This window comes from Poecilia formosa, unplaced genomic scaffold, assembly GCF_000485575.1.
Source record: "Poecilia formosa unplaced genomic scaffold, Poecilia_formosa-5.1.2 Scaffold67, whole genome shotgun sequence".
NCBI classification, from domain to species: Eukaryota; Metazoa; Chordata; class Actinopteri; order Cyprinodontiformes; family Poeciliidae; genus Poecilia; species Poecilia formosa.
The window spans coordinates 1,432,182-1,458,362 of record NW_006800006.1 but is presented as its reverse complement, the minus strand read 5'-3'; the positions used below and the strand labels follow the sequence as shown (position 1 = coordinate 1,458,362).

Here is a 26,181-nt window from a genome sequence, read left to right as displayed (position 1 = left end):
TGGAGTTCTGGTGATTAAAAAAGACTTATTCTCAGTTTCTACTACTTTGCTGCCATTTTGCTTCCAGCTGTTTCACCAGCAGAGACTTTACTATCTCTGTTGCTGTTGTTTAAATAAAAACTACAATAAACAAACAATACTTGTTGTTTGTTTATACAGTAAAGTATAAGTAAAGCCTGGTGGTCTGCCAGGCTTGTAATGCACTGAGGGGAAACCCTGTTGATGTGATCCCAGGTTAAGATGCTTGCTGTTTATATGAAATCAGATATTTGGAATGAGAACTCTGTATTTACATCCACAGGCCAGTTTGTTTCTTCATAAATCTGTAATAAAAAGGAAAAAAAAGAGAAAAGAACCGCATGAAAAGCTGTTGATACCACTTATAAAAGTCGTAGCCCTACAGAACTTGTGACTCATTTTAACAGAAAGTGCCAGCTTATGTGACTCAACAGGCCAGCTTGTGAATCATTGCCGACAGTTCCAGGGATGCTGGCTTCAGCCAAGTGTGACTGTGTGAGTCCCACTTTATTTTGATGTCTTTCTTAGTGGTCGAGGGCACACACTCATCCCACAACTACACGTGGCGTTATTCCCTGTCTCGAGATAAGCTGGAGTAACAGGGAGCAGCACCCATGTTAGTGGACCGGAATGATGAACCAATAGCTCTGACATGGCAACCTCAGACCTCAGTCTTTGTTTTATAGATGATTCATTGTAGCTGGATGACTTAACGAGTGTCACCTCAGCTCACTTATCTCCACTTGTCCGGCTACAGGGTGACTCATTACAGTGCTGCCATTACGGTGTGGAAACTTTGCGTGTGGGCCGCCAGTGCCATCAGATCAGTCCATATGCCCACAGGTCTGCACCATTAGTATAACTAGGAAACTATTGACCCTGACTGGGAATGAACTGCGGATGACCCAGTTATTAACAAGCAGAGCTGCTTGGCTTGGCATGTCAAACTTTTCACTTCACACAGACTTTAATCAGCTTCTTGTCCTGCAGCTAGTCCCCTGCAAAAGAGAGCAGATAATCACTATCATCAATAAGAGTCTCATCCTAAAATGCATTTGTTCTGTTGTTTTTGTCTCTTGATCTATGCTGCCCAGAAAGCTGTTAATCAGTCATCATTCAGCATAATGATGCATCCAGCTCAGGAAACGTCAAGAGGCTCGAGAAATGGTTCACATGATCATGACAAGATGAGCAATGTTTTTGGGAAAACTAAAACAAAATCACAAAATGACGAATCTGTAATCAGTGCTAATGCTAAATAGTTCAGTTGATGTAATTTCTGTGCTTGCTGCGTTCTGTGATGGTCCTGAAATAATTTTTAAAATGCATTGAAAATAATCTTTGTGTTTTCACAGCTTGACTTTGTCCAGGGTGATTTTGGGGTTTGATTATTAGATTCCAGTTGGATTATTGTTCTGTGTTGCTTAGTTTCTATTTGATTAGATTAACCTTGTTTGTGTTTGACGTTAGTTCAATCCTTTCTTAGTTACTCCAGTTTAATTATATTTCTTGTGCCTAGTTGTTTGTTACAGGTAGATTAATTTTCCCAGTTCCCCTGTTTCTCTCTCTCTCTCTCTCTCTCTCTCTCTCTCTCCTTTCACACCTGCAGTCAATCAGTCCCAGTCTATTGTTCCAGCATTGTCTCTCCCAGTATTTAAACACCTCTCCTCACTCTCCTCCTTATGTTCCTCCATGTCCCCAGTTCCCCTTTTCTGTCCTCCTGGCTGTTTTGTAAGTTACTGTTTTAACATCATTTTTCATTAAAATGTCACTCTGCTTAAACCTCAAGAAATCATAGCAGGTTAGGGGTTCAAAAATCTCTATTTTTTCTATAATGATCCCTGTTCAATGTAAAATTTTTGATTGGTGTTTAGTTTTTGAGAGAGAGGAGATCAAAGGTAGACTCATTAAAAAAAACCTCATGTAGCTCTTTAATTTAACACCAGTAGGGAATTCTGAAGCAGATGCTCTCCTAATTGTTGCTAGCAGCTAAGGGTTAACTAGTTCCAGGATTCTCAGAGCTTTAACTCTGTGTCTTTTTCTCCAGTAACTATCCGCAGTGTTGTGACTCTGTTGGTTTAAAAGTGGTGTGCACTTCTCCCACACTTCTGCTAGCGAATGTTGTTGGTCAGCTTTACAAGGGGTGTTGTAGTCGACTTTGTCAACATAACAGAACAATTCAAATTTAAAATAAGAAAATCAAACATATCTGCAGTAGGATGCCATTCTTAAAATCTTCACTTTCATACATGGAGCCCGTAGTAATTCTTTACCAGAGGTAGAGCCACCTGATTACAGCATCCTGGTAGTTTGACAAGAAATATTGGAACGTTTTAATATTGCGAGATCTCGTTTTAGTGTTGGACTGAAGTGGCTCATCAGACTTCATCTGCTAGGTTTGAATGAAATGAAACTAACAGCACCAGCTCCTTCTTTACCTGCGCATTGATGGCAAACAAGAATGAGCCTTAAACTTCAATACTGAGCAGTCATTTTTGTTAAAAGCCTTGAAGTTAAGGACTGCAGGTGGGAACTAATAAATATGTTCTTTATGAAAAAAGCATTAAACTGGCTGTTCTCTCTGTAGGGCTTTACAAAGAAAAATATGACACATTTTGACTGTAATGCAATATAAACAACTCAAAGATTCAATTAGGTCTCTGCTCACACTGCAGAGAAGCTGCCGGGAAGCTCCGCAGTTCACAGTAGGCTGTGTTTGACAGCCTACTTAAGTGTGTTGATTTTTATCAACACACTTAAACTTGTGTGTATTTTGACGCTAAGACAACAACAGCTCCAATTTAATTCCTTAAGATACTCTTGTTTTTATCAACAGCCATCCAAGGTGTGTTTTTGGTAGACCTGATGTAACTATCTATGAGTTATTGCACCTCCTTTAACATCTCTATAAACATGATGGAGCAGAAAAGTTAAGGAATAGGAAAGGTGAAAAGCAGTTTTAGTCTTAGGTGAAGAAATATAGGTGGTGGAGAATATTCACCTAGACATCAAACTAGACTAGATGCATAACTGTGGGGAAGATGAAATTAAAGGACAATACACAGTATATTTCAACTTTAAAACAGAACAAACAAATTGGCAGAAAACCAGATGAGAATGATATCTGTTAAGACTGGCAAAGAGTATATTGTTGCTATTTATGTTGAATTTTGCATTGCAAGTTCTGTCTGTAGTTTTGAACATTTAGAATAGAACCAAAATTTGTAATTAATATGTATATTTGGAATTGTTTAGATTACTTTGGTAACTTTTAGACCCTCCTATTAAAATTTAAACATCAGATTAAGTGAACTTCCATTGTCATCTAAATTGTAAGACACTTGGTTATTGTTTTGTCCATATTTTTACAAGAAATTAAAAATTTTCTTTCAAACAATCAAGTCAGAAGTGCGTTCAAGAACCAAACCACCTGTTGCCTATCACGGACCTTCTTGGAAAAGTTTGGTCCAGGAGCCGAGAAGGTTGTGACAGAGTAGGTTAGAGGATTTGTAGCAGAAGCTTTCAACAATGAACAGAGAAAAAAACGGTAGAAGGCTCCGCCTCAGTGCTAAACGTCCAAGTGTGTGTTAGAAAGTTTTGGCCTAGAAGATTATTCTTCCCTAACACTGGAGGATGTAAAACAGCTGATCTCCAGTCGGGATGATCTCATAACCTAGAGCTCCAAGAAATGATACTGGAATTTACCTTTTGAAAAGGAAAATAAAATAATGATTAATAGAATGAAGCCTTCTTCTAAAAGGCAACCCAGTCATAAACAGAGTCCAGACCAAGCAAAACATTTCCGGCTGCTTTTGATTTGATGTTTGACCTGCAGATTAAAATGCATACCTTAATCATGTTCTGATGATCAATTTAATGCTGCAAATACTGACCACATACATTATGTATTATATATTTGGCCAACTTGAAGGACTTCCACTGTCCTTAATTCCCACACCTGATGGAAATCTTAGTGATTGAGAGGATAATGCTAAGGATAATGTAGAGTGCTGGGGGGAAAGTACAGTCAACCGCACAAGTTGCTAATTTAGATACTTTACCTACTTCCATTGTAAATCTTTTGTCACATCACACCAGTGCTTATGGTAGAAGCCTGAGGTTGAAAATACTATTAAATGTTCTCGGAGTAAAAACAGAATTTAGTAAAACTAGCTTTTTGTCACTTCCTCTAGGGTTTTTCTTAACTGTTGTGAAAAACTTGTATTTGTAAAACTTAATTGTGTTGGATTTCAGTTGCTGTTGTTTTAGATATTTGTCTTTACTTGTGTTGAGTTCTCTAATTGCTTTGTTTTTATCTATTCCTTTCTAAATTGTTGAAATTTGACCCAATACCTTGAAGCAGATCAGAGGATCCATAATCTGTATTTGTTTTCATCACAAAATGTATTTAGTTAAGAAAAACAATCACCAGTGAGTTATCTGATGCATTCTCAGTAAAATTGTTGGTGGGGAAAAAAACCGTCCATCAATTTCAAGGGTGTTATCCACAATGGCAATCAAATACTGGAACAAAGAAACGGCCTCAGTGCCTGGCAGAGGTTCGGCTGGATGACTGACAGGTGTGCTGATTAACTGAGCCAAGCTGGAAACCAGGACCACTGAGGAAATCTAATGAGAGGGATCTGAAAAGGCAAAATAAACAACATGCGTGTTGGGAATGTTAAACATTTATAAATGATGTACGTTTCAACATAGAAACTGGGGATAATACTGAATTATTCAGTTTCAGTTGAATTCAGTTCATTTATACAGTGCCTGTTCACAGTGTTGACTTGTTTTGACTTTACAAAACAAGTCATATAAATCCAGTCATGCCTATATTCCAGTCGACCCTAGTTATGAGACAATGAGCTTAAGTTCAGTTTATTACTAAAAGTTTTCTATGTAAGGAAACCCAGCAGGTTTCAAATTGGCATCAATTCAACCTGACCAAGATTTCAGCTCATCTCCATCAGAACCATTCACACCTAACGGATACCAGGGTTTGACTGATGATCAACTTTAATATATCTGCCTTTGTCAAAGGGTAAAAAATTAGGTTATAAGTAATTTGCTCAGCTGGCTTTTATTCTTATATCTGTGCTACATTGAGTTTGAAACATTTGCTATACGAATTATATTGCTTTAGTCCAATTTTTTAAAATCAAAGTTCCCTTTCCCAGTTTAAAGTATTTTTAGCTTAAAAAGTAAGGCTGCACAATACATTATATGTATTGTCACTGCATTTCCAGTGTGTTCAACTTTTATACCATGAAAGACCATGTGGAGTACAATAATTGCCGAGGAATATATTCCAATTGTCGCCTGTTGATTTAGTTGTTTTTAAAGCTATTTTAGCTCAACTTTGTGCTGCTGTCTTGTAGTTTTGGTCAGGGTTCAGTTGACCAAGTCATTATACAACACACATTGACACGTGGATCATTTAACAGATTTCAGTCAAATTGTGCTGTATTTAATGCTGACTCTAATAAAGTGTCATGTATTTAAAAGGTTGCTCTCTTAGCCACTGATCCCTGAATGTTGGTCGGATGATTTGGTGCTTGGTTTGGTTCTCGTACAGTCAACAGTTTTCAGCTGGTTTTTGTGTTGGCAGCTAATTCTGGGCATTAGGCACCATTGACACCATTCAGCATCTGTTTGGTTGGATTATTTGTTAGAGGGTTTTCTGTTCGTCTTCGATCATGAGTTTGACATGTTTTTGCAGATATGTTTACGAATCTCAACGGGGTTTTTTTCTTGTCAAACAGCAGCCAAACGTTTGCTTTGCTTTGGAAGTGAACATGTTGATGATCACATCTGAAAACAGCATCTGACCTGTAACGCAATACTCTTTAAAAGTCACATCACCCACCTTCAGCATTAAAAAACAGCTAAATAAACAGTTTCTTCAGAGCAGCAGGTTTGTAAGCATTGCATTTGTGCATTTGCTTCACAGTCTCAGGATAATAAGCGACATAACGTATCTTTTTAAAACTGTTTAATGTTGTGATGCAGCACTTTTGCACAGGCTGGGTTGGAAATAAAAGTGCAAGAAGTTAGAATAATGAGCATCAGTAATGCTACTACAGAGCTGCAAAATCTGGCAAAAAAAAAAAAAAAAACTCAATCAAAACCCAAAACCAATCATAATTCAGCACAATCCATGACAGAAGCAAGAAATGACAGCAACTCTGCACAGCATCTCTATCATTTACTGTTTGGCAACATGGATGTGAAGAATTCATTCATTCATTCATTCAAAGAACCAAGCAAGACAAACAAACAAACATAAGATCTTGGTTGGACCAACAGTTGCATAATTAATCTCAGCAATATATACTTCTAATAAAAAAATATTAAAAAGTAGCATTGGATACAGTACTGCTTTTGAACCGTTTTTAATAACCAGAAACTTGTCCTTCAGAGGGCAGCTTCTTGGAAGTGCTACAAAAAATAAAACAACTAAAAACTAAGAAGTAGTGGGAAACATTTGCAGGAAGCAGAGCTTGTTTGAGCCGTGGCCGCGCCTCGCGCGCTTCAGGGAAGCACAATACAATCAAAGCTTTGAAGCTCATCTCTGCCGACATGTATATAGGTTTTTTTTTTTTTTTTTTTTATGCATGGCTCTTGGCTACTCGTATATGCTGAAGAAATTCACAGGACCACAAATGCACCAAACATCAAAACACTCGATTTGCACACAATGAAGTGTTTTCTTAGCTTGTGTATACCTGTTGTACGTGGCAAGGGGTGTCATTTGATTCGATGTGGATCAACAGAGGGAGATGAAACTGAGCAGCGGCGAAGAGAAGGAAGTGGTGGCAGTGTGGGCTAGCCGAGGAGGAGGAGGGAAGGAGAGGGTCATTGACTTTAAAGTGATTGTTTTGCTGTTTTAGTGGTGAATTAGATCAGATATTCTGTACCTGATAAGACACACGGCGCTTCAGGGATTACCTGTAAACTCCACTGAGGTCAAAGTCAAGGTTGTGTGTCCTGCTGCCCGCTGTTTTAATTTATGTTCTCATTTCCTGTATTTAGTGGTGTTTTATATAGGAATTTGATCCTTAAGTACAACATAAATATGTTTTGTTGTAGTTGTTGATGATAGAAAGTAAGAAACAAAAATTCTGAGCTCGAAGCAGAAGCGTTCGTTTAAGTGATGTCCAATATTATATTTACAGCTTTGCCTTTCTACTAGTTGTTTGAAGTTAGCCCATACTTATCAAGCTTTAATCAGTGGTTCTTTTACATAAAGAAAAAAAAACAAGTCTGGTCTTTTTAGACTTTAAATAAGAGTAAATGTTGTTAACTTAATAAATAAAAGTAATGGTAAAACCAACAGAGAAGGATATTTCATAGTATGTCTGTATTTTTAAAATCTTTTGCTTTGCTTACATCATTTTTACAAGTGTTTTTCATGCATAATTGGGTTCTTTCATCTGACAAAATAAAATAAAACATTTATACTTATTAGCACCCTTGATAAAGATGTGGGAAGTCTTTAAATAAATTAAGCTTTCTTGCAGTAAAGTAATTTCTGAATATTTCAGAAAAATGCCTTTTTAATTAGACTCCATTTATTTATTAACTCAGGAATTCTTTTTTTTATTATTTTATTTTATTTTTTAACTACTTCGTCCCACTTTATGTTTACTTCAGCTCCATGTGGCCAACAGGAAAACTCCATCTTGTGTCACAAGATTGGAGCATCCAGAAAATTGATCTCTAATCATTTCTCTTTGCAGATGTTTGTCTAGATGTTCAAACTGAGATTCACATCCACCATGTTCCCAGATGTTTTAAATGTTTTTATTGTTGCTCTGACCTTGGGTACAGGCAAACTTAAGGCTGCCATGTCCTCGAGCGTACAGTTTGTATTCTCCACACACACTGTCTACAGACAGCTGACATTTCATACCCATTTCCTATATTTCTTATGACAAATTCCTTCATTTCCTCTTGCCTTGACACAGTGCCCGGTCTTTAGCCACAGTTTGAGCTTTTTACGCCCACATATTTTGCATTCTCTAAATGTCTGTATGTCCTCCTCATTGATACAAATTTCTATATTTGTTCTGTCTGACTTGTCAAAATTTGATTCCATTTCATCCGCAAGATGGTGCCGACACTCAGCCATATCAACTGGGTGTCGCACAAAAACAGTTTAATGTGAACACCGTTTCGAGTAGTCTATCTTTTTTTTTAAGGTGTCGTTGACCTTTATCCAGACGTCCAAATTGAGTCTGCATTTAGTCCACTTCCAGGAAGAGAATTGCACTATTTTCTTGTGTGTGATTCCAAACTAATGAAAATCAACACACATGGACTTTATTTGAATAGCATTTCCATTTTGTAGGCTCTTTGTCTTGGTATATTTATACCCTAACGTGTACATAATGGATCACTTTTCATGTGGATTACTCTGATCAACTTTCAGTCAGATTTTGCCACTGTACCAAAACATCGCACATTTAGCATCCTGCTAAAATGTGCGATGCACCACCTTGGCCTACTTTCAGTCCTGACACCAAGTTTTATTTTATGATGGGAATAGTAACAAAAAAAAACATGGCCTAGAAAAAGCTTCATTAAAATTTCTGCTACAGTATTAGGTTAGTGTTTCCTGTTTCGGTTGTAGCCTATTTTAGTCCAAACAGTGGAAAGAATGTGATCTTCATATTATTGCCATGTTAAGTTCTTCTAAAAATGACTTGCTGGAAAGACTTCATACAAATACTTTTTCTACTTTATTTACAGTCATATTTATCTAATTCCATTTCCAGTGTAGTGACTTGATTGAACTTGGTTGTTACTGTGTAAAATCGGCTTTCTGTACAGAAATTCATTGCTTCTGCAGCATTCCTCTGTCTATTAACCCTGAAGTAAATTTTTTAATAAAGCTGCTAACGAATCACCTCTCCTCTCTCTTACTGGTTGAATTAGGCCAACTGAAATGCTAAATGTCTGATGTGTACCGTTCCTTTAATGGAGCTTTACACGCAAGGCGGAAACTGCAGCTCAGAACGTCGCTGATTTCATCTTCAGCCTTCCTGAAGAATTACTTGAAGACACATCGTGTTTATTTTTAGGAGATGCAGATGTGAACCCTTTTGCTGGAAAATATCTGCTGCATTGTCAGATGATGCTATATAGCCTTTTAAATGTTCGGTTCTTCAAAGTATTTTAAGCTGCATGGCCTTTTTACCTTAACGGGAAAAAAATGCTTTGTTGCCCACTTTTAATCCGTTCTGTGGGAGAAGTCATTGTTTGTCAGGGTTTCTGCTTATCCTTAAAAAGTCTCAAAATCAAGGCCTTAAAAAGTATTAATATGATGTATCTGAAATTAAGACCTTAAAATATCTTAAATTCATAAACTGTAATTTGGCCTTGAATGGATGTGAGGAGCTGAAGCTCTCTAAGAGTTTTCAAATCTAATTTGAAAATATTATTAAACACAGCTCAGGTATGTAAACATTAACTGTGTGTGTGTGTGTGTGTGCGCGTGTTCGTGCGCGCGTGCGTACGTATGTGCCAGTGACTAAGTCTGTATGTGTGTGTTTGTGTGCTGTGATTGGAAAAATACTTGTTATATTTTCTGCCTTACTTGATTATTGTGTTTAATATCCATTTTTGTAACTTGTCAAAAGGCTGCAGATGTGAATTAACTTTCGCTATAATTTGGTGCAGCCCATCAAATGGTGACATTTATGTGCGAGTTGTACATGGTCCCTTTTTAAATAAAGTTCATCATATTATCACCATATAGTGTTGTATGTGTAGTTGATTTTTGTTTTGTTATCTCACTGGACTTTTTTGTCTCAAAGGTTTGAATTGCATGCCATTGCATTATGTGACTTGAGGTGGATGAAGCTGCTGCTAACTAGCTGCTAATATACCATTGCTATCTTGTTAACTGGCTTGCTTTGCTGCGTCTATCGTGGGTAAATTCAAATTTATCACCACTTGGCTTGTTTTCACCACTGGCTTCTGCTGTTAACCTATACGAGCTAACAACAGCTTGTACGGGCTAGCATATGCATGTACCTTTTGCTAGGTACATTCTGTGCAAACCTCTTTTTATCCCCCCCACCCAAAAAAAACAAAAAACATTAAAACTTGGCACTATGGAGGATTTGCGATGATTGATTCTAATTAGAATCCCACAATCATCCCTTATGCTGTTTATTGGGTCTGCAACTTCCAAAAAGGTCTTAAAGTCTTAAATTAGACTTTCTGTAACCTGCAGGTATCCTGTTTTGTGCTGCTTATGTAGCAGTTTAGCTCCTTGATCTCTGGACTGTAAAGGAAGTGTTTAGTGGGCTAACTTGGCGTCATCACTTGCTGTATTTCCCTCCAATCTAACTGTCCTAATAACCTCAGTATGAGATACAGGAAAAGAACCATTGCTGACTTGTAACACAAAGGGCCAAATGACACAGGTGGAGGGCGTATGTGTGCGTGTGTGTGTGTGTTTAATGCTTCCATGCAGCTGTTGAGTTAGGTTCAAACATCTGCTGGGACTTTAGCCTGACTGTGTCTTAATTACTGTCCTCTGTTACTAGAAGCTGATTTTTCTAGAACAAGAAATCTGACCTCAGGCAGTGTTACAGTTATGTTAATTTTTTTGCCTGCAGTGGGTAATGTAATGTGGGCTCCCAGTGTCTTGACAGTAATTTATATGCTTTAGTCCTCAGGCCAGTAAATGGGTCTTTCTGAAAATTTGGTCCGCACCACTCATTATGCAGTACTTTTTAATTTTTTATTTTTTTTTATTTTTTTGGTGAAATTCAATGTCTTAAAGGGAGGGGAAGAAATGAAGAGATGTCTCATTCTCTACTCAGGGTAAAAGGCTAATCTCCCATTTCCAAGTAACTACCCCTCAATTAAGTAGGGAGACACTATAATCCGATGTGACACACATTTCAATATGCAGAAGCACTCCCATTCCCATTCTGGGGGAGTTTTTAACATTTGCTGTCAAAAGTCGGATGCAGGCGTTTAGAAGGTCTTTCCAGAAAAATGACAGCAGAAATAACCCGTTTTTAAAAGGTAATAAAGCTCTGAGCCAAACTTAATGGGGATGGATAGGATGAGAGTTACACTAATGGGGGGAAAAGTGAAATTCTTCCACTGCTATCAAGAGAAAAGTAAGAAACGTTCAAACCTAATGTCCATGAAAACTGGTGAACATGAATAAATCAATGAGTCAAGTTTATTTGAAAGGCACATTTCAGCAACAAGGCAGTCCAAAGTTAATAAAAACACAAAAATAAAAAGTCACAAAAAAGTCACACAGTCACTTGAGAAACCAGTAACAAACATTGCAATTTGTCCAGTGTCATCATTTAAATCATCGACACACATTAAATATATTGGTCAGTGTTTCATTTATTATGGTCCAAATGCATCTATAAACAAGTGAGTTTTTAGCCTTGACTTGGTCTCTGCTGTTTTTCAGTTTTCTGGAAGTTTGTTCCAAATTTGTGGTGCATAGAAGCTGAATGCTGCTTCTCCATGTTTGGTTCTAGTCCAGAAAACCTGGTTCTAGTCTTGAGTATAAAATGATGAAAAAAAAAAAATAGTAAAGAAAAAGTAGCAGACTGAGCAAAAGAAATATTTGTTGAAACTTGGATTTTTTTTTTCAGTTTATTCTTTGTTTACTTGGATGAGCCCCGTGTTAAACGTAAGCAAATATTTAATGCATTTGCTTATGCAAATATAAGCAAATACTGAACTCTTATAACACTTAAAGCCTTAGCTAGTTTGCAAACTCTGCCTTCAGGAAGTCATCACAACATCGATCTTCTATAAGCCTTTAACAATGTTTTTACCAGCTTTTCACTGAGAAATAGCTCCTATAATGAGCTCAGCAGACATGTAGTTCCACCAGGTGTTTGCTAATTGCTACTGGCTAGTCTGAAGGAGCTGAGTGGGAGAGTTGTGGAGGAGAGGTGCTCTAAAATCAAAGCAACACTCCAGTTCTGTTTTTGATGAGGGAATAACATTATGACATGATGTAGATCTAAAAAATGTAGATTTTACACAATACTTTGTTTTTAATATTTATTCTAAACTTTTTTTAGTTTAATTCAAAACAAAGAGATGCTAACATGACTACATAGTGAGTTGTTTTCTGTCTTGACATGCTGTATGAATGCAATCTCGGGTCTTAATGACTGAATGCATTTGGTCAGCAGTTCTAATTATTTCTGACGGATTTAGAATGATCTTTAAGTGGTTGGTGTCTCCTGTGTGTTCAGCTGCACTGAACTACTGAGGGAAGATTTACTTAAGCGAAGGAAGGAGTTGCTTTGGGATTCTGTTGATTCCTCATCTCATCTTTACCGCTCAGCCATTTCAGACCCATCACGGCACATTCGCTGCCATCCTTTCAGGGTTAAGTTGCTGCTAACAGTTCGACTGCAAAGCGAAGCATCTCTGCTTCCTTTGTTGTTAAAGGTTATAGAGCGGAAATGTGAGATCTCAACGGAGAAGCTCTGTTTCGACAGCTTTGATTGCGATGAGAAACGTGAAATCTCAGATCTCCACAATTAACCGTGCGGAGGTTTAAAAACTCTGCAGGATATTGAAGTTCTGTTCCCAGGCTCTCAATTTGAACCTAATGGTATTTTACTCTGTAAGAGAGCATCTGGCTTTTGTGTAGATTTTCTTTCTTTTTTATTCTTTTTTTAAATATGGTCTCTATTAAAGCACACAGATTCACTGCAGGGGATAGAAGTGATTACAGTTTCAGCTGTTCCACAGAGGGATGAAAAAGACTTTGTCAACAGGAGCTCTGGGGCAGATTTCTATTTATTTCTCAAGACTTCATACAGTTTAGCTGTAAAAGTAACTAAGAATTAGAAAACAAACAGATTTGGGATACTGCATTTTTCTTTCCCTAATATTAAAGTCATGAGTTTTAAAGAAACTAGATCAAGTATACAGTTTGGGTTCTTAACACAAAGACCCATCCATCTGTCTGGTAGGATTAGTCTTTGAAGCTCCCTGTTTTTTTTTTTCCTCCCGACTCTTGTCATCAAACAGGATTTGAGTCTGCATTTGTTTCAACAGAAAAAAAGAGCAGATAATTTGACCTGTTGACATGGATTTACAAACTGCAATAAGGATTGTTTCATCAATGGCTGTTGGTCATATTTCAGCTTTTCAACCCAAATATTTTCCCTTTGCTTTTCAGTTTACTGTGGAAAATCCCAGTGGTAACACTAAAGTTTAAATTGTGAGTCACGTAAACGGTAATGATCTATTTTACTCAGATTAAAAACAAAATAGACGAGTTTGTAAGACGAGCTGTTTGTCTGCAGCCTGCTGCTTTGACGCCTACGTTAACCTTCACTGAGCTTCCATTACGTCCTGCTACAAAATGCTTCCCACTGTGTGTTTGTTGTGTAGGTTTCTCCTGAAATTGAATCTTTTGCATTTCACTATCAGGGATTCGATTGCGTTGCACGCTGAATCATTAGCAGGAATCCATTCGGTGATCAGGTCCCTTTCTAAAGACCTGTGCAACCGATTGAACTGCTTCGTAGAGCAGTTGTTTAAAAACCATAATGGGATGTAATATCCCTGCTTGAATCAAGGTTAAATGTTCAAGTAAAAGTGGGAAATGAGAGCTGTGTGACATTACAGCCTGGTTGCATCTCATGTACTGCTGTAGGATTATCAAAGAGGCTTTTTAGGGAGACACTACAGGGAAGCAAACGTTTAATAGATGATTCAAGGTAATAAACTCGGTTCACTATCCGGCTGCGTGTGTCCAACAGCTTAACATGATGATGTGTCAAGCACTTTTAATACAACCCCATCATCTCATTACAGAGGTCCACCAGGTTTAATTACTTTCTGCGCTTGGTGCTATACTTAACCTGACATGTCTGATCGCTTTCATTCCCATTACTGAGCATCTGCCACTCCAACCCAAGAGCTTCTTCCAGCCGAAAGAGATCCAAGTAGAGAAGACACACTAAAATTGTGCTACCCAGCCTCTGTTCAGTTTAGATGGGAAAGAAGTCCTGTTTGTCTGGATTTTATCAAGTTTAACCAGAATTACCCATCTCTTTCTCACATTTAACCAAATGTCAATGCATCAAAACATCCATTAGGGTTTTCTGCTTTTGAATGTTAAATTTTGGAAAACCTGGATTTTATTTTCTTCACCAATGCACCTGCGGGGTTTCTATTGTTCAGAGATATGTTAGTCCACCCAAGAACTACCATCTGGTTTGGCAGCTGTGTTTTACAGCTTCTGTTGTTTTCAGCTTTGAATTCAAGTCAGTTCACGGAAGGAATGATTGAAATAAAAGCCAGTATTAAAAGATATTTTTTGACATTCATAATTTCTTTTTAATGGTGGGAGGGGAAAAGATTAAAATCAGATTTACTTTAAATGGTAAAAGTCTCAAAGGAAACACAAATAAGAGTGAGGAGTGGAGAAAATAGTCATATTGCAACTGATTAGTTATTGCAATATCCATCATTGGTATCAGCATCCCAAAATTCTCTAATATTATTAGTTTTCATTATACTTGCCTCTTGCTTCTACCAGCTATTTTTTGTGCAGGGCAGTTTCATCACTGTTGTGATAAAACTTTTTAATTAGATTGTAACGTATTTCATTAGCATTCTGTGTAAATTTATGTGAAAAATTGTTCTTCTGTATCAAAAACATACAGCTTTCCTTTTGAACATTATAAAGTTTACTGACTGTTGTTTCAGCTCCTCTCTAACACATAGTACACACTGACTGGAAGTAATGTTTCAGTTTTACAAACCAGGATGAAAACCAGTTTGTTGATAAAACACAAAGCAGATCAGTCAAATAATACAGTTTTGCAATGTAGATTGTAACTTTTAAAAGAATCAGCTGTTCAAAAGGCAGCCACATGGATTGCTTGAGGTGCAGCTGACAGGTCAACCACAAGTAAAGGGAGCCTTAACCTTAGCAAATATGTTACGCGTGCTTAAAGGACAGAGAAAGTATATGGCATGCTTTAGCTAGCAACAGCCAAAGTCTCCTGATGATTTTGCCCTCCCCCCCCACATTCAGTTTATACACAGATACAATACGTAACATGAAAATGTTGATATACGGCCAGAATAAACTAGGAAACGGAACAGAAAACAAATTTAAAGTTGAGTCATGTCTGTAGAAACGTATTTGGCAAAACCTGTGGATGTTGTTACGTGTTTGTGTTTTTGTTTAAATTCAGCCCCTCTGGAAGCTTTTCTTTGTGCTTGAACAGAAGTATCCATCAATATATATTATATATAATAAACTATAATGCATTCCTATGGCCTTGAAGGTCTAAAAGGATGCATCCTTTTATGAGCAAGAATAAACAAATGTTCTACAACTGCAAACTCCTGAACATGTCAGACGATCGACATCGGTAAGTGTATCAGCGTCTATGCTTTCACAGCAGCACTGACACACTTCCACCTGTTTGTGTTCATATTTGATGAGACTTTGTCATCTGTCTGACTTCAAGATAAATGCCCACAGACGTCTACCAACATAACCTGAACATAAATCACTGTGAGGTTTCCTCCAAGGGGATAATGAGGCTTCCCAGAGTCTTGCTTCAAGTGCTTGTGCCAATGTAAGCTGACAGGAAAGGAGAAATCATGTATTTTAGGAGGCTGTGGGGCTATAATTAGCACAGTGTGTGTCTTTGGTCAGTACACAAGGTTAGAGAAATTGCTGTGTTTTGAATCACACCAGGTAGCCGCTGACAAGCTGCATGGCATCTTTAAGTGGATTTGTAGGTTTAGAATAATAATGTCACCACTCCCTCTTTGGCAAAATATCATCAACTTTTTTTAACAGTTTTTTTTCATAGTATCAATTCATCCATCCATTCATTCAAAATTTAAACATTATCCCATTTCATAAAAAGCACTGTAATTATTAAATTATTGGCAGGTATTGCATTATTAGCCACTGAGTGACGCAAAAGTTTATATATAAACGAGCAGATAGCGTTTGATGTTGCCTAGCGATAGCTAAAATAACAACATGAATCTTCTGGATACATAATAACCCTGAAAATGTAAATTAAAACTGGAAACAAAATCTGCACCTGGCACTTTGGAGGCAGTTAAACTCACGCATCAGCCCAATTAAACTCAATTATTACTTACAAAAACAATCTTGAGAACGGCTTGTCTCAGGATTTGTTGATGTCGTGCTGCATTTTCTACGCTTCCATCACACCCCATTAATTTTAGGAGGTTGGTGATTTGCATGCTGCTTTTGGCCGACAGGATACATAATGCCTCCTGTTTTGACAACACTCCCATACTTCACTCTGAGCTAATGAGGCAATTCATCTTTGATACACGAGGGAACGTGCTTATCACTGCATTATCTGCATTCAACTCCTCAGGGTCACCAAAAATGAATAATGGACTTTTATATAATTTGTTGCAAAATAAAACACTGGCAGGGCTGCAGTGTAGTTGGTAATACTATTGACTTGCAGCAAGAAGGTCCTGGTTCGATTCCTGGCCCAGGAATCCATGCAGGGTCTTTCTGCATGGAGTTTGCATGTTCTCCCTGTGCTTGGTGGGTTCTCTCCGGGTACTCCAGCTTCCCCCCACATTCCAAAAACACAACTGTCATTAACACGACTGTCATTAATTGGTCTCTCTAAATGGCCTAGGTGTGAGTGTGTGTGTGCATGGTTGTTTGTCCTGCGACAGACTGGTGACCAGTCCAGGGTGTACCCTGCCTCTTGCCTGAAAAGTTTGCTGGAGATGGGCACCAGCACCCCTCCTGGCCCCACTAAGGGATGAGGGTGTTAGAAAATGGATGGTTGGATAAAACACTGGGGAAATAGTGGGTTGTGTGTCTATTTGTATTTATTTATTTATGTATATATCTAAATACCAAATGCTTTTTAGCAACTGATTGTTCTCATTTCTTGAATAGCTACAAAAGAAGTTTAACCAGCTCTTACACAAATGCACACCTTTTGCTATGCAATAATTTCTCAGTCGATCCGAGAAAATAATCAGCAGAATAGCCTGAGACTGTATGAGACTGGTGATTTAACACCAATACCGGACTGTATTGGTGTTAAATCAAGCAGAAAAGGTTTAGCTTTTCACAAGTTGATGTCGGAGGTATTTTCTTTTAGCTGCACATGCATCCTTTGCTGCGAATGCTCAAGTCTAATATGATGGCAGGTTATTGCATTTTAGACTATAAAATGTTCATTTTCTTGTCTGAAAAAGGAACAAAATTATTTTAATATCTTAATGTATGTCTAATTTTGTATAAAAAGTTTAGGTGATTAAATGAAAAATCTGCAGAATGTTTTTTTTTGAGTAATTGTCACAATAATCAATGAAGCAAATGATTACTGGACACTTATTTAATAGTAATTTAGTAGTCCTCAATGCTTACCTGAGGAGAACAACATGGAGCTCAGTCAGATACAGTGGAAATGCCTCATACGTATGACATATTGAATAGAATAGGTGAAGGCTTTAAGTGGTTAGCCACGCCCCTTTGGTCTCTGCATTGCCACTTCTATGATGTTGTGAGTGCCCCCTAGTGGTCAAATGATTAACTTAATTGCTCAGACGATGTGTGTGCAGCACTTATGTTGATTTTTATCACAGTCGTTAGTGTGTGGGCTATATTTCGGATCTTTAAGGAATGATCATTATGCCACAGGTTTGCCTAAAAACTTGGTGTTAGAATATTATTGTCTTAAAGTTGCATATATTCATTTTGAATATAAATTCAAGACAGTCTGAAATTTACCTATAGAAGGAAATAAAAAAGAATGCAAATGTTGGCAACTTTGCTCCCTGGAGAGAAGCCTTTAGGTTCATATATCTGTGTTTACATATATATGACTGACTGAGTCATATCCTATTTGTAATGCTGATAAGCAGTGACTCACCATAACACCAGACTGCATTTGTTTAGGTTTTTCTCTGATGTGCTAAAACTGTGTCCCTGTGTCGGAATCGGTGATTAATAATTGAGCAGGCAGGTAGCGGTGGTTTGTCTATGGGTGTGGTGGGATCTAGTCGTGTGCATCTCTTCCGTTGGCCGTGCTGCGGATCGACCATCTGCCTGCTGATCTTCATCTCTCGTTCGTCTTGATGCCTATCAAGCTCACTACTTTCCAAATGAGCCTAACATTTGCAAACTCCCCCTCCCTGCCCCCAATTAAAACTAAAAAAGTCATTCCAAGCAGATGGTATGAGCCGGCCGGGGTAATTATTGCCAAGTGAACTGTGGCCCTCACGGACCTCAACTGAAATGAGTGGAGCGCAGCTGGATTGGGTTGGAAGCTCAGTTTCTCTGCGTAGCTGCACAATGAGGAGACGTTTGACCTGCAGGAGATATGCAGCCCATCAGTGTTTTTTTGTTTTTTTTCCAATCTTCATGCAATCAAAAAAAGTCCAAATTGTCTGAGTGCTGCAGAGCTTTTCATCTTGAATTGTGTTTTCATCAGTTTTTCGTTTTTTTTTAATCACATTATTTTTTTCAGTGATAATACTAAGAAGTTAAGTTTTGCTTTTCTAAAATAAAAGAGAATAAATGATCTTAATATATCCCCAGCAGGATGTGTAATGTCTTTTGAAGGTTTGAGTTGGCTGCTCTCTCTCTGTGCAGAATGTCTTTACCACCTACTGCCACGCTGCAACTACATTGTAGCATAAATTACAGGTTCCTTGAGGAACCAAGGAGGCATATATTTCAAAAATATGCCATGTGACTGATGAGATTACATAACTACAATTGAAATATTCAAACAATGCCGCAGTCCTTATTTGCTATAGCTATCCATCTTCGATTTGAAAAAAAAATGGCCTTCATTCCTGCTTGTCACCAAGGATAGAAGAGAAAAAAAATAAGCCTCATACTGAAAAATGTTTCCTTTCTTATTGAAGAAAAATTGCCATCAAACATATTTATATTCTTCGTCATTTACAATAAGACAGAGACAAATACGAAGAAATGCCAAGAAACACCCAAACTTGAAAGAACAAAAAAAGGAAAACAGAGCAAAATGCTGTTGTTTTTCTTTCCAGCATAACCGGGTCAGTTCATGCATTTTGCAGGAAAAGCATAAAAGAGTTTGTGACAAACACATTTATTGCTCCACATGCAGCTAGAAGATTCTGTCAGTGTTTTCCCAGCTGCAAGAATTAGTGAGTGATAATCGGCGTCTTGTGCGAGTGCTTTTCAGTGAGGAACTTCTCGCGGCTCTTACAGCTGGAGAGCGGTCAGGAAAATCACACAACGGCTGATTCTCAGCTGACCTTCTCTGCAAATACCCTCTGCCTAACAAGTCCAGCTCTTTTAGTCTGATCAAGAACATCGATTGCTGATTTAAAGGGGAAGGGCTTGACATAAGTAGGTGCTTGGTTGATAGTACGGTAGTGTGCGACTTTAATTAGTCTGACTGTAGTCGTTTTCTGTGGTAATTAGTAGTTTATGCTTTCTCTGGGTTAATTCTTAGACAAAATCTGAGTTTAACTTGTGATTGCCTGCTCACAGCCGTGATCAAGGTCAGGTGATAATGAAAAATGACTGAATGGAGCTCTCGCTCATTCACATTTACCCCCGTAATCCTGGACCTAAGCAAACACGCTTGATTAGCCATTATACCAATGAATCAAGGTAACAGAAGTGGCAGCATCTGTCATTAAAAAGGCAATGAACAAAGGGATTTGTTGACTGGTTTAAAACAGGGGTCTTAAATGATATCACCGTTACCCTTCTTGGAAGTGTTATTATTAACCTTTATTTTAGCAGGAACTAAATTGATATAACACCATTTATGCTTACCAGTCCTCAACAGTTTGCTGATGTCAGATAATGAGAGAATTATGTATGACTTTGCTGGACGATAAATTGTCCTTGAAATTATTTAAATAAATGATAATCATGTCGTTTTGAAACCATTTTTTCAACTTATATAATTAAGGCATAACAATGAAAATGCACCCTCTTAAAGTTTAATAAAATTAGATTTCTAAAGAACATTTAACACTGGAACTAGAGGACATTTTGAATATCCGAAATAGATAAAAAAATAAATAAAAAAAGACCAAAACAATAAATAAAATGGATTATGAAATCTCAACAAAACGTTTCCCTTCAAAATCATATTAATCACAAGCCTCAGTTTGGGAAAACAAGCAACACTACCAGTTTGGACATTTATAACAAAAAAGAGACAAACTAACACTGTACCGTGTGTCAAATGTTTGCTGTACTTTTTTCAACATGGCAGCTTTTCAATAATATTAAAGGGCAGCAGGATCAAACTATACAAAGGAGCACGCAAAGGGAAAATTAAAGCCTATTTTAACTTGTGCTGTTGTTTGGTATATTCCTTATTGTGACAGGATCATATCAAAGTACAGTCTAGGCATGAATGCTTTTGCAAGGCAGTCTGAACGTGTTCTCGGATTGCTCACTGCTTGCTTTGGCTGCACATCCATTTTGTGGTGTCCTGCGATGGGAAGTGGAAAATGAGCCAGCAACAGTTGTGTGTGAATAACAAGACCAGACAACTGTGCTGAGGGCTTGTAGCCAGTGATTTATTAGTGTGTACAACAGGTCCTCCTGGAGTACCAGCGTCAGGAAATTGATTGACTCTGACCTCTGCCTGTGTTCGAGTCTTTGGCAAAGTTTCTGTGCAGAGCGTTTGTTTATGTTTTTTAAGGATTAGTGAGAAAGCTACTGTGATAAACTCATGGTCATAATTTTCTCCCAACTCCTTAAAAGACACGATCCTTAAATATCTCTGATTCTTTACGGCCATGATATGTTTTCCGGCTGTCTTAATATTCCAAACAGCTTTGGAAGGTAAAACGTTTAACCTCCTTGAGAATTAGCAATTAGCATCCATTTCACTGCTCTGCGATAGAAAACCTGCAGGAAGAGGCTCATTCTGTCGACCAGACAGATGGAGCGAGGGGAAGACGGCACAATGAATAAGAGTCGCTGAAATGATTGGAAGTGGAGATAATTAGTGCTGGGTGTCAGCGGTGGCGAGGTCTAGACAGGAATAGTGAGAGAAATGATGAGACTGATCTCCTCTGATCAGAGGATGTTTGCTGGGATTTACATCAAGTGTACAGTTTCTGGCCGGCGTGGTTTGACTGCCGTGGTTTTACAAGTTTTACTTCCCTACATTCACACGCTCTGATCTAAGCTGCGCTTCTTTTTCTCAACAGCCAGGAAAACGTGCGCCCCTGCTGAGTTTGCCTGCTTAAACGGACAGTGTGTCCCGGGCCGGTGGCGATGCGACGGGGAACCGGAGTGTCCAGATGGCTCTGATGAGGCAGAGGAGACTTGCAGTAAGTACCATGCTCTATGCCAGAGGTTCCCAAACTGTGGGGCGCGCCCCCCCTAGGGGGGGCGCAGGAAGCCGTCTGGATGAAAAAAAACAAAAAAAAACATGAACACTGTATGCACTGGGTTTTTACCTTAGAATGGTCAACTCTCTGTTATTCCTATGTCAATATGATACAGTAGAGGCTTCCACACTTCCCATATTTGTGTCCTCTGTCACTTTTATCAACAGTTAAAACTGTTTAATCTGTTGTTAAAATGTTGTAACCTATTTTTCCGAGCCGCCTTTAAACGCAACATGAGTGCTACGACGCTCGCGCTGGGTTTACACCTGTGAAGGAGACCTGCTGCTGCTGTGCGGAGCTACGTAGGTTTGTGTTAGAATCACGGCAGCAAACCAGCAAAACGCAAAGAACTTTTCACAGTTTTTCCCTCCAAACTAACCGACTGAGTTGAGTAAAGCTGTTGGATGCAGGTAATGTTAGCTAAAAGATGACTAGCTAATATCAATACAGAACCTTAAGTTTAACAAGGTACCTTGTAGGCTACCAATGTTGGTGTCTATTTTCAGCTACGTACATTCATTTTGCCCCCAAAAAAGTTGAACCCCCCCGCCCCGTCACACACGTCGTTTCAACCAGACAGCCATTTGTAATCCATAGGGGGGCGCAGAAAATGTTTAGAAACCACTGGGGGGGCGCAGAAGAAAAAGTTTGGGAACCACTGCTCTATGCTATCCTGCACCAAACGATTGTTGTTTTTTCTACTTTAGCAAAAGTTGCTGAGTCGAGGTCTACAACCTAGCAACATAAGCTGCATTTCCACTGATCTTAAAATTGAGCAAATTGAAATTATGAAAATAAATTTTCTTACTTGAAAACCTTCAGTTTTGAAAAAGCTCACATTATTCCAAAAAAGTTTTTGTGCTAGGTAGTTCAGAAATGGATGCATTTCGCAAAATGGCAACAGGAACGCTTTTTTCGCATTAGATGAGCCATGTGTTCAACAACCGGATGTTACTATTGGTGAAAATGACCAGGAAGACAATGACAGGAAGGAGTAAGAGGTTCCCACTTGTTTTTGTTTCTGGATCATTTTGAGTTATTTATTATTGCCATTCAGGTCTTTAGCTGTAAATTGTTTGAGTTCTTCTGTTTTTTCTTGGGTTCTGCTCTTTAGTTTTAGTCCTTTCCTTTAATTACGACATAATTGCCTGTTCACTTCACTCTGTTACTTCTAGATGCTCAAGCTCAGTGGTCCCCAAACTTTTTCCTGTGAGGGCCACATAACTTTTCCCTTCTCTGGTGGGGGGCCGGAAATTGTTGAGGGGAGGGGGGTCGTTTCTCGATTGATTTTTACCCAGAAAGCACATGGGCAAAAACCATGAGTGAAACGGTCACTGGGACTAACTAGTATACATTCCATTGAGGGAATGTAACTTTAACATATTAATTTCTCATATGTTAACATAAAGGCTCGTTTGCTTCGAAGAATTCAACCTGGAATGCGGCGTTCGTAACACACGTGTTCATCTGCTCTACCGCTAGCAAACAACTGCACTGATTAAATAACATAAAAGTCAAGCAGTTCCCTAAAAGTCCAACAAATGGCAGCAATGCGCCATGCAAAACAAACACCCACAGTTTACAGGACACACTTCCTGCTAAAGAGCCCCCTGGTGGTTGAAGAAAAATCCACATATAAACCGGAAAATACAATAAATAAAAAATCTGAATGCTCTCTGGTATTGTTCAGGGTGCCGGACCAAATGTGGAGGCGGGCCGTAGTTTGGGGACCCCTGCTCAAGCTGGATCTCGGCAATTAATTTAGTAAAACTTGCCACCATATTTTGCTTATGAAAATGAATATGGCACCAAAGTTTGAATTCAAATTCAGAAACTAGTCTTTTCCTTGATTGACTGTGGTATTTATCTCAGTTGCAGGCACCTACCATTTCCTTCTGTAATGAACAGAATTTTGCGGCCATTTTCTCGTTGTATCTCGTCGTCTGAGGTGTCATGCCTCCACCTCAGAGATTTTAGATTTAACACGCGTCTCCTGGAACCTGCGTTCAAGTTGCTGATTTCCAATATTGTCTTGGCTCTAGTGGCAGTTCAGCCGTCTCGCCCGCCTCCACTCGCCCACTCACTCTAGAACTCAATGCTGTCTGACGGCGAGTACAAGAAAGCCCTCGATTATCTCCACCAAGCTGTGAGAACCCGAGAATGCTGCCTGGCTCTTGTTTGGTGTCGGCTTCATTGGTCTCACATGTCAGGCCTCAATGGAGGGGAGTTCATTTCAAAATGAAGCAGGATCTCTAGCATGGGAGGTTAATAATTATTTTTTTCACCTTTGATTTAATATTTCTTTGGCTCCTGGTTGCTTCAATTACCCTTCAGTTATCAGAAAACTTAAAGTGTTGTATTAGGAAATGGGAGATTTTATGAGATTTTAACTGCATGAAATTTGTAAAACTGTGAATAATATCTAAAGAAGTAGTTTCCGTATATTTACAATAATTGGTAAATGGGTAGTATTTGTAGTTTTCCACATTGTTTTTTTTATTTATTTATTTATTTTGTTCAGATTAGGCAAGACGTTTGCCAGTAGAGTGTCTACTACTTCAGTTCCAGCCTCAATAATTATAGTTTTCAGATTTAAACTCCTGGAAGTGTTTCTTCAGAGGGATTGCAAATGTGGAACCATGCTGAAAATGAAAGAAGGTTGTCATTCAAGTTCTGTAACATTTTATTGGCTGTGAATGTGTTGGTCTGGGTTTTTTCTAAATAATGTAGCAGCCAAGTAGAATCCCCCCAATGCCTCTCGCATAAAAAGGCTTTTGGAAGGACAGCATGTTTATGTTGGAAACCCAATTAAAGATAATGAAGGAAGGATTCATATCTTGGCGGCAAAATAAAGAGATACGAGAGTCCCGGTTTGGGAGTAATCCATCAAAATGGAAATCTCATATGCATTAGCTTGATGCTTTAAATTAGAAAAATTTCAATTCCAGAAGTTGAACGGAGGTTTTATTTTCCAGTTGGCGTCCAGAAGGCCACATTGGACACATGTCTTCACACAAAAAGTGCAGCTTGAGTATAAGAAGCTCTAACTTTACTGCCTCTGGGTATCTAGATAACAACTTCACACGGAAAGAGTCAGATCATCACAACGTCAACTGAACAGGACATTCCTAATGAGATCTTCACCACAGCTGTCTCTCTGCTGTTTGACTGATTCCAGCTGCGACATAAACACAGCAAAGAGGCAAAAAAGAGAGAGGGGAAACTCTAGAGTGGTCATTTTAGAAATGCATCTTGAGCTACAGTCATCTCATCTGTCATAAGACTCAATTTACTACTTGTCTGATTGTCGAGTAACAGATTCAGTGGGAACTTTATGCAATAAGATATTTTGGCTTGCATGCTAGATATAAATTGGATTAGTACAAGTTTCAAAAGGATATTCTATTATTTATTATTGAACAATAAACTGGTAGTTTAAATTAGACACAATATGCATACATCTGGATCATAATCTGTAGCTCATTAGCTAACATCTGTAGGCAGTGCACATGGAAAGTACAGGGCTTCACTTTCTTCCACATTTTGTTGTCACAGTCTTACTCCATGTTGTATTAAATTGATTTCTCTCCTCAAAATTCTAAGCACAAATACTCCATAATGATGATGTAAAAAATGTTTTTGAGTGTTTTTTTTTAAATGCATAAAAAATAGAAAATCATGAAATCCCATTTACCTAAATATTCACAGCCTTTGCTAGCCTGATGTTCCGCTCAATTTCTCATCTCCCTTCATTGCTCCATTTGGGATTCCTCCATTTGAGTTTGATTTCTCTGGTGGAATTTTATCCTGGCCAGTCAGCAAATGGAGAGTTGAGTTTTGAACGATGATGTCAGTTTTCTGCTGTGTTTTACATTTGTTGTCTCCTTGTAGTTAGCAGTGGAGGAAGTGAACAAAGCCATGCTGGCCATGCCTTCCAGGATTGATTGAGACCCAGGCCTTCTTGTCCAACATTAGTGTGTGATCTCACAAATGTTCTTTTAGATAGAAACATTTCCATGAACACCCTAAAACCTGTGGAGAATCTCCCTAGATTCTCACACACATTTGTCACTCAAGTTCAAATGCGTGTGAAGGCAGATGAAAGAATACTTTTGGCAATCCAGTGTATCTTCCAATTCCAAGATCGTATTGATTAAATGCAATTCCTTTTATCCACACAAGCCCAGACACGACCTGTCAGAGCTGCAAAACAAGATTTATGCCTACAGATATAGACAAAGGGGACAAATGGCCTTTGGTCTTGGAAACAAATAGCAGGGAGTTTCTAACTTTAAAGAGGGTCAGAGACAGCTCCTGGTTGGATGAGCAAAGATGCTCCTTATTTGAATAAATTAAAAGACAAGAATACGCCTTTACTATAAAACTTTGTACACAGGAGTAACAAATCAGATTTGCTCTTGCAATTCTCCAAAGACCTCTTTGCACGTCTTTGCTTTTCTTTGTTTCTTTTTTTCTTTCTTTTTCTTTTTTTTTCTTATTTCTTTCTTTTTTTTCTTTCTTTCTTCTTTTCCATTTGTCTCAGGTAAATGAATGTATGTCTCTGTTGTTCTGCAGACATACATTCTGCAGAATGTATGTCTGCAGAATGTATGTCTGCATACATTCTGCAGACATACAGAATGTATGCAGACATACATTCTGTATGTCTGCAGAATGGCCCACGTCCTCCTTGATTACACGCTAATCTAATTTGAAAGCCTAATTTGTCTTTCTAATTTGTCTTCTATT

The 26,181-nt window shown here is 38.3% G+C and overlaps 1 protein-coding gene and 1 long non-coding RNA gene across 4 annotated transcripts in view; one reads left to right on the top strand and one right to left on the bottom strand.

Moving 5' to 3' along the window:
* The window catches only part of LOC103140012 (low-density lipoprotein receptor-related protein 8), a 96,019-nt gene that overhangs the window by 9,859 nt on the left and 59,979 nt on the right, over positions 1-26,181 (top strand). For all 3 annotated transcript variants that reach the window (XM_007554925.2, XM_007554926.2, XM_007554924.2), the window contains exon 3: positions 21,250-21,372. In XM_007554925.2, the coding sequence (XP_007554987.1) occupies positions 21,250-21,372 (123 nt within the window). The remainder of the gene's footprint in view (positions 1-21,249; positions 21,373-26,181) is intronic.
* LOC107836571 (uncharacterized) lies at positions 15,345-15,902 on the bottom strand. Its single transcript, XR_001662486.1, has 2 exons — positions 15,758-15,902; positions 15,345-15,643 (listed from the first exon to the last, which is right to left on the bottom strand). It is a non-coding gene; the product is annotated as an uncharacterized LOC107836571 (long non-coding RNA).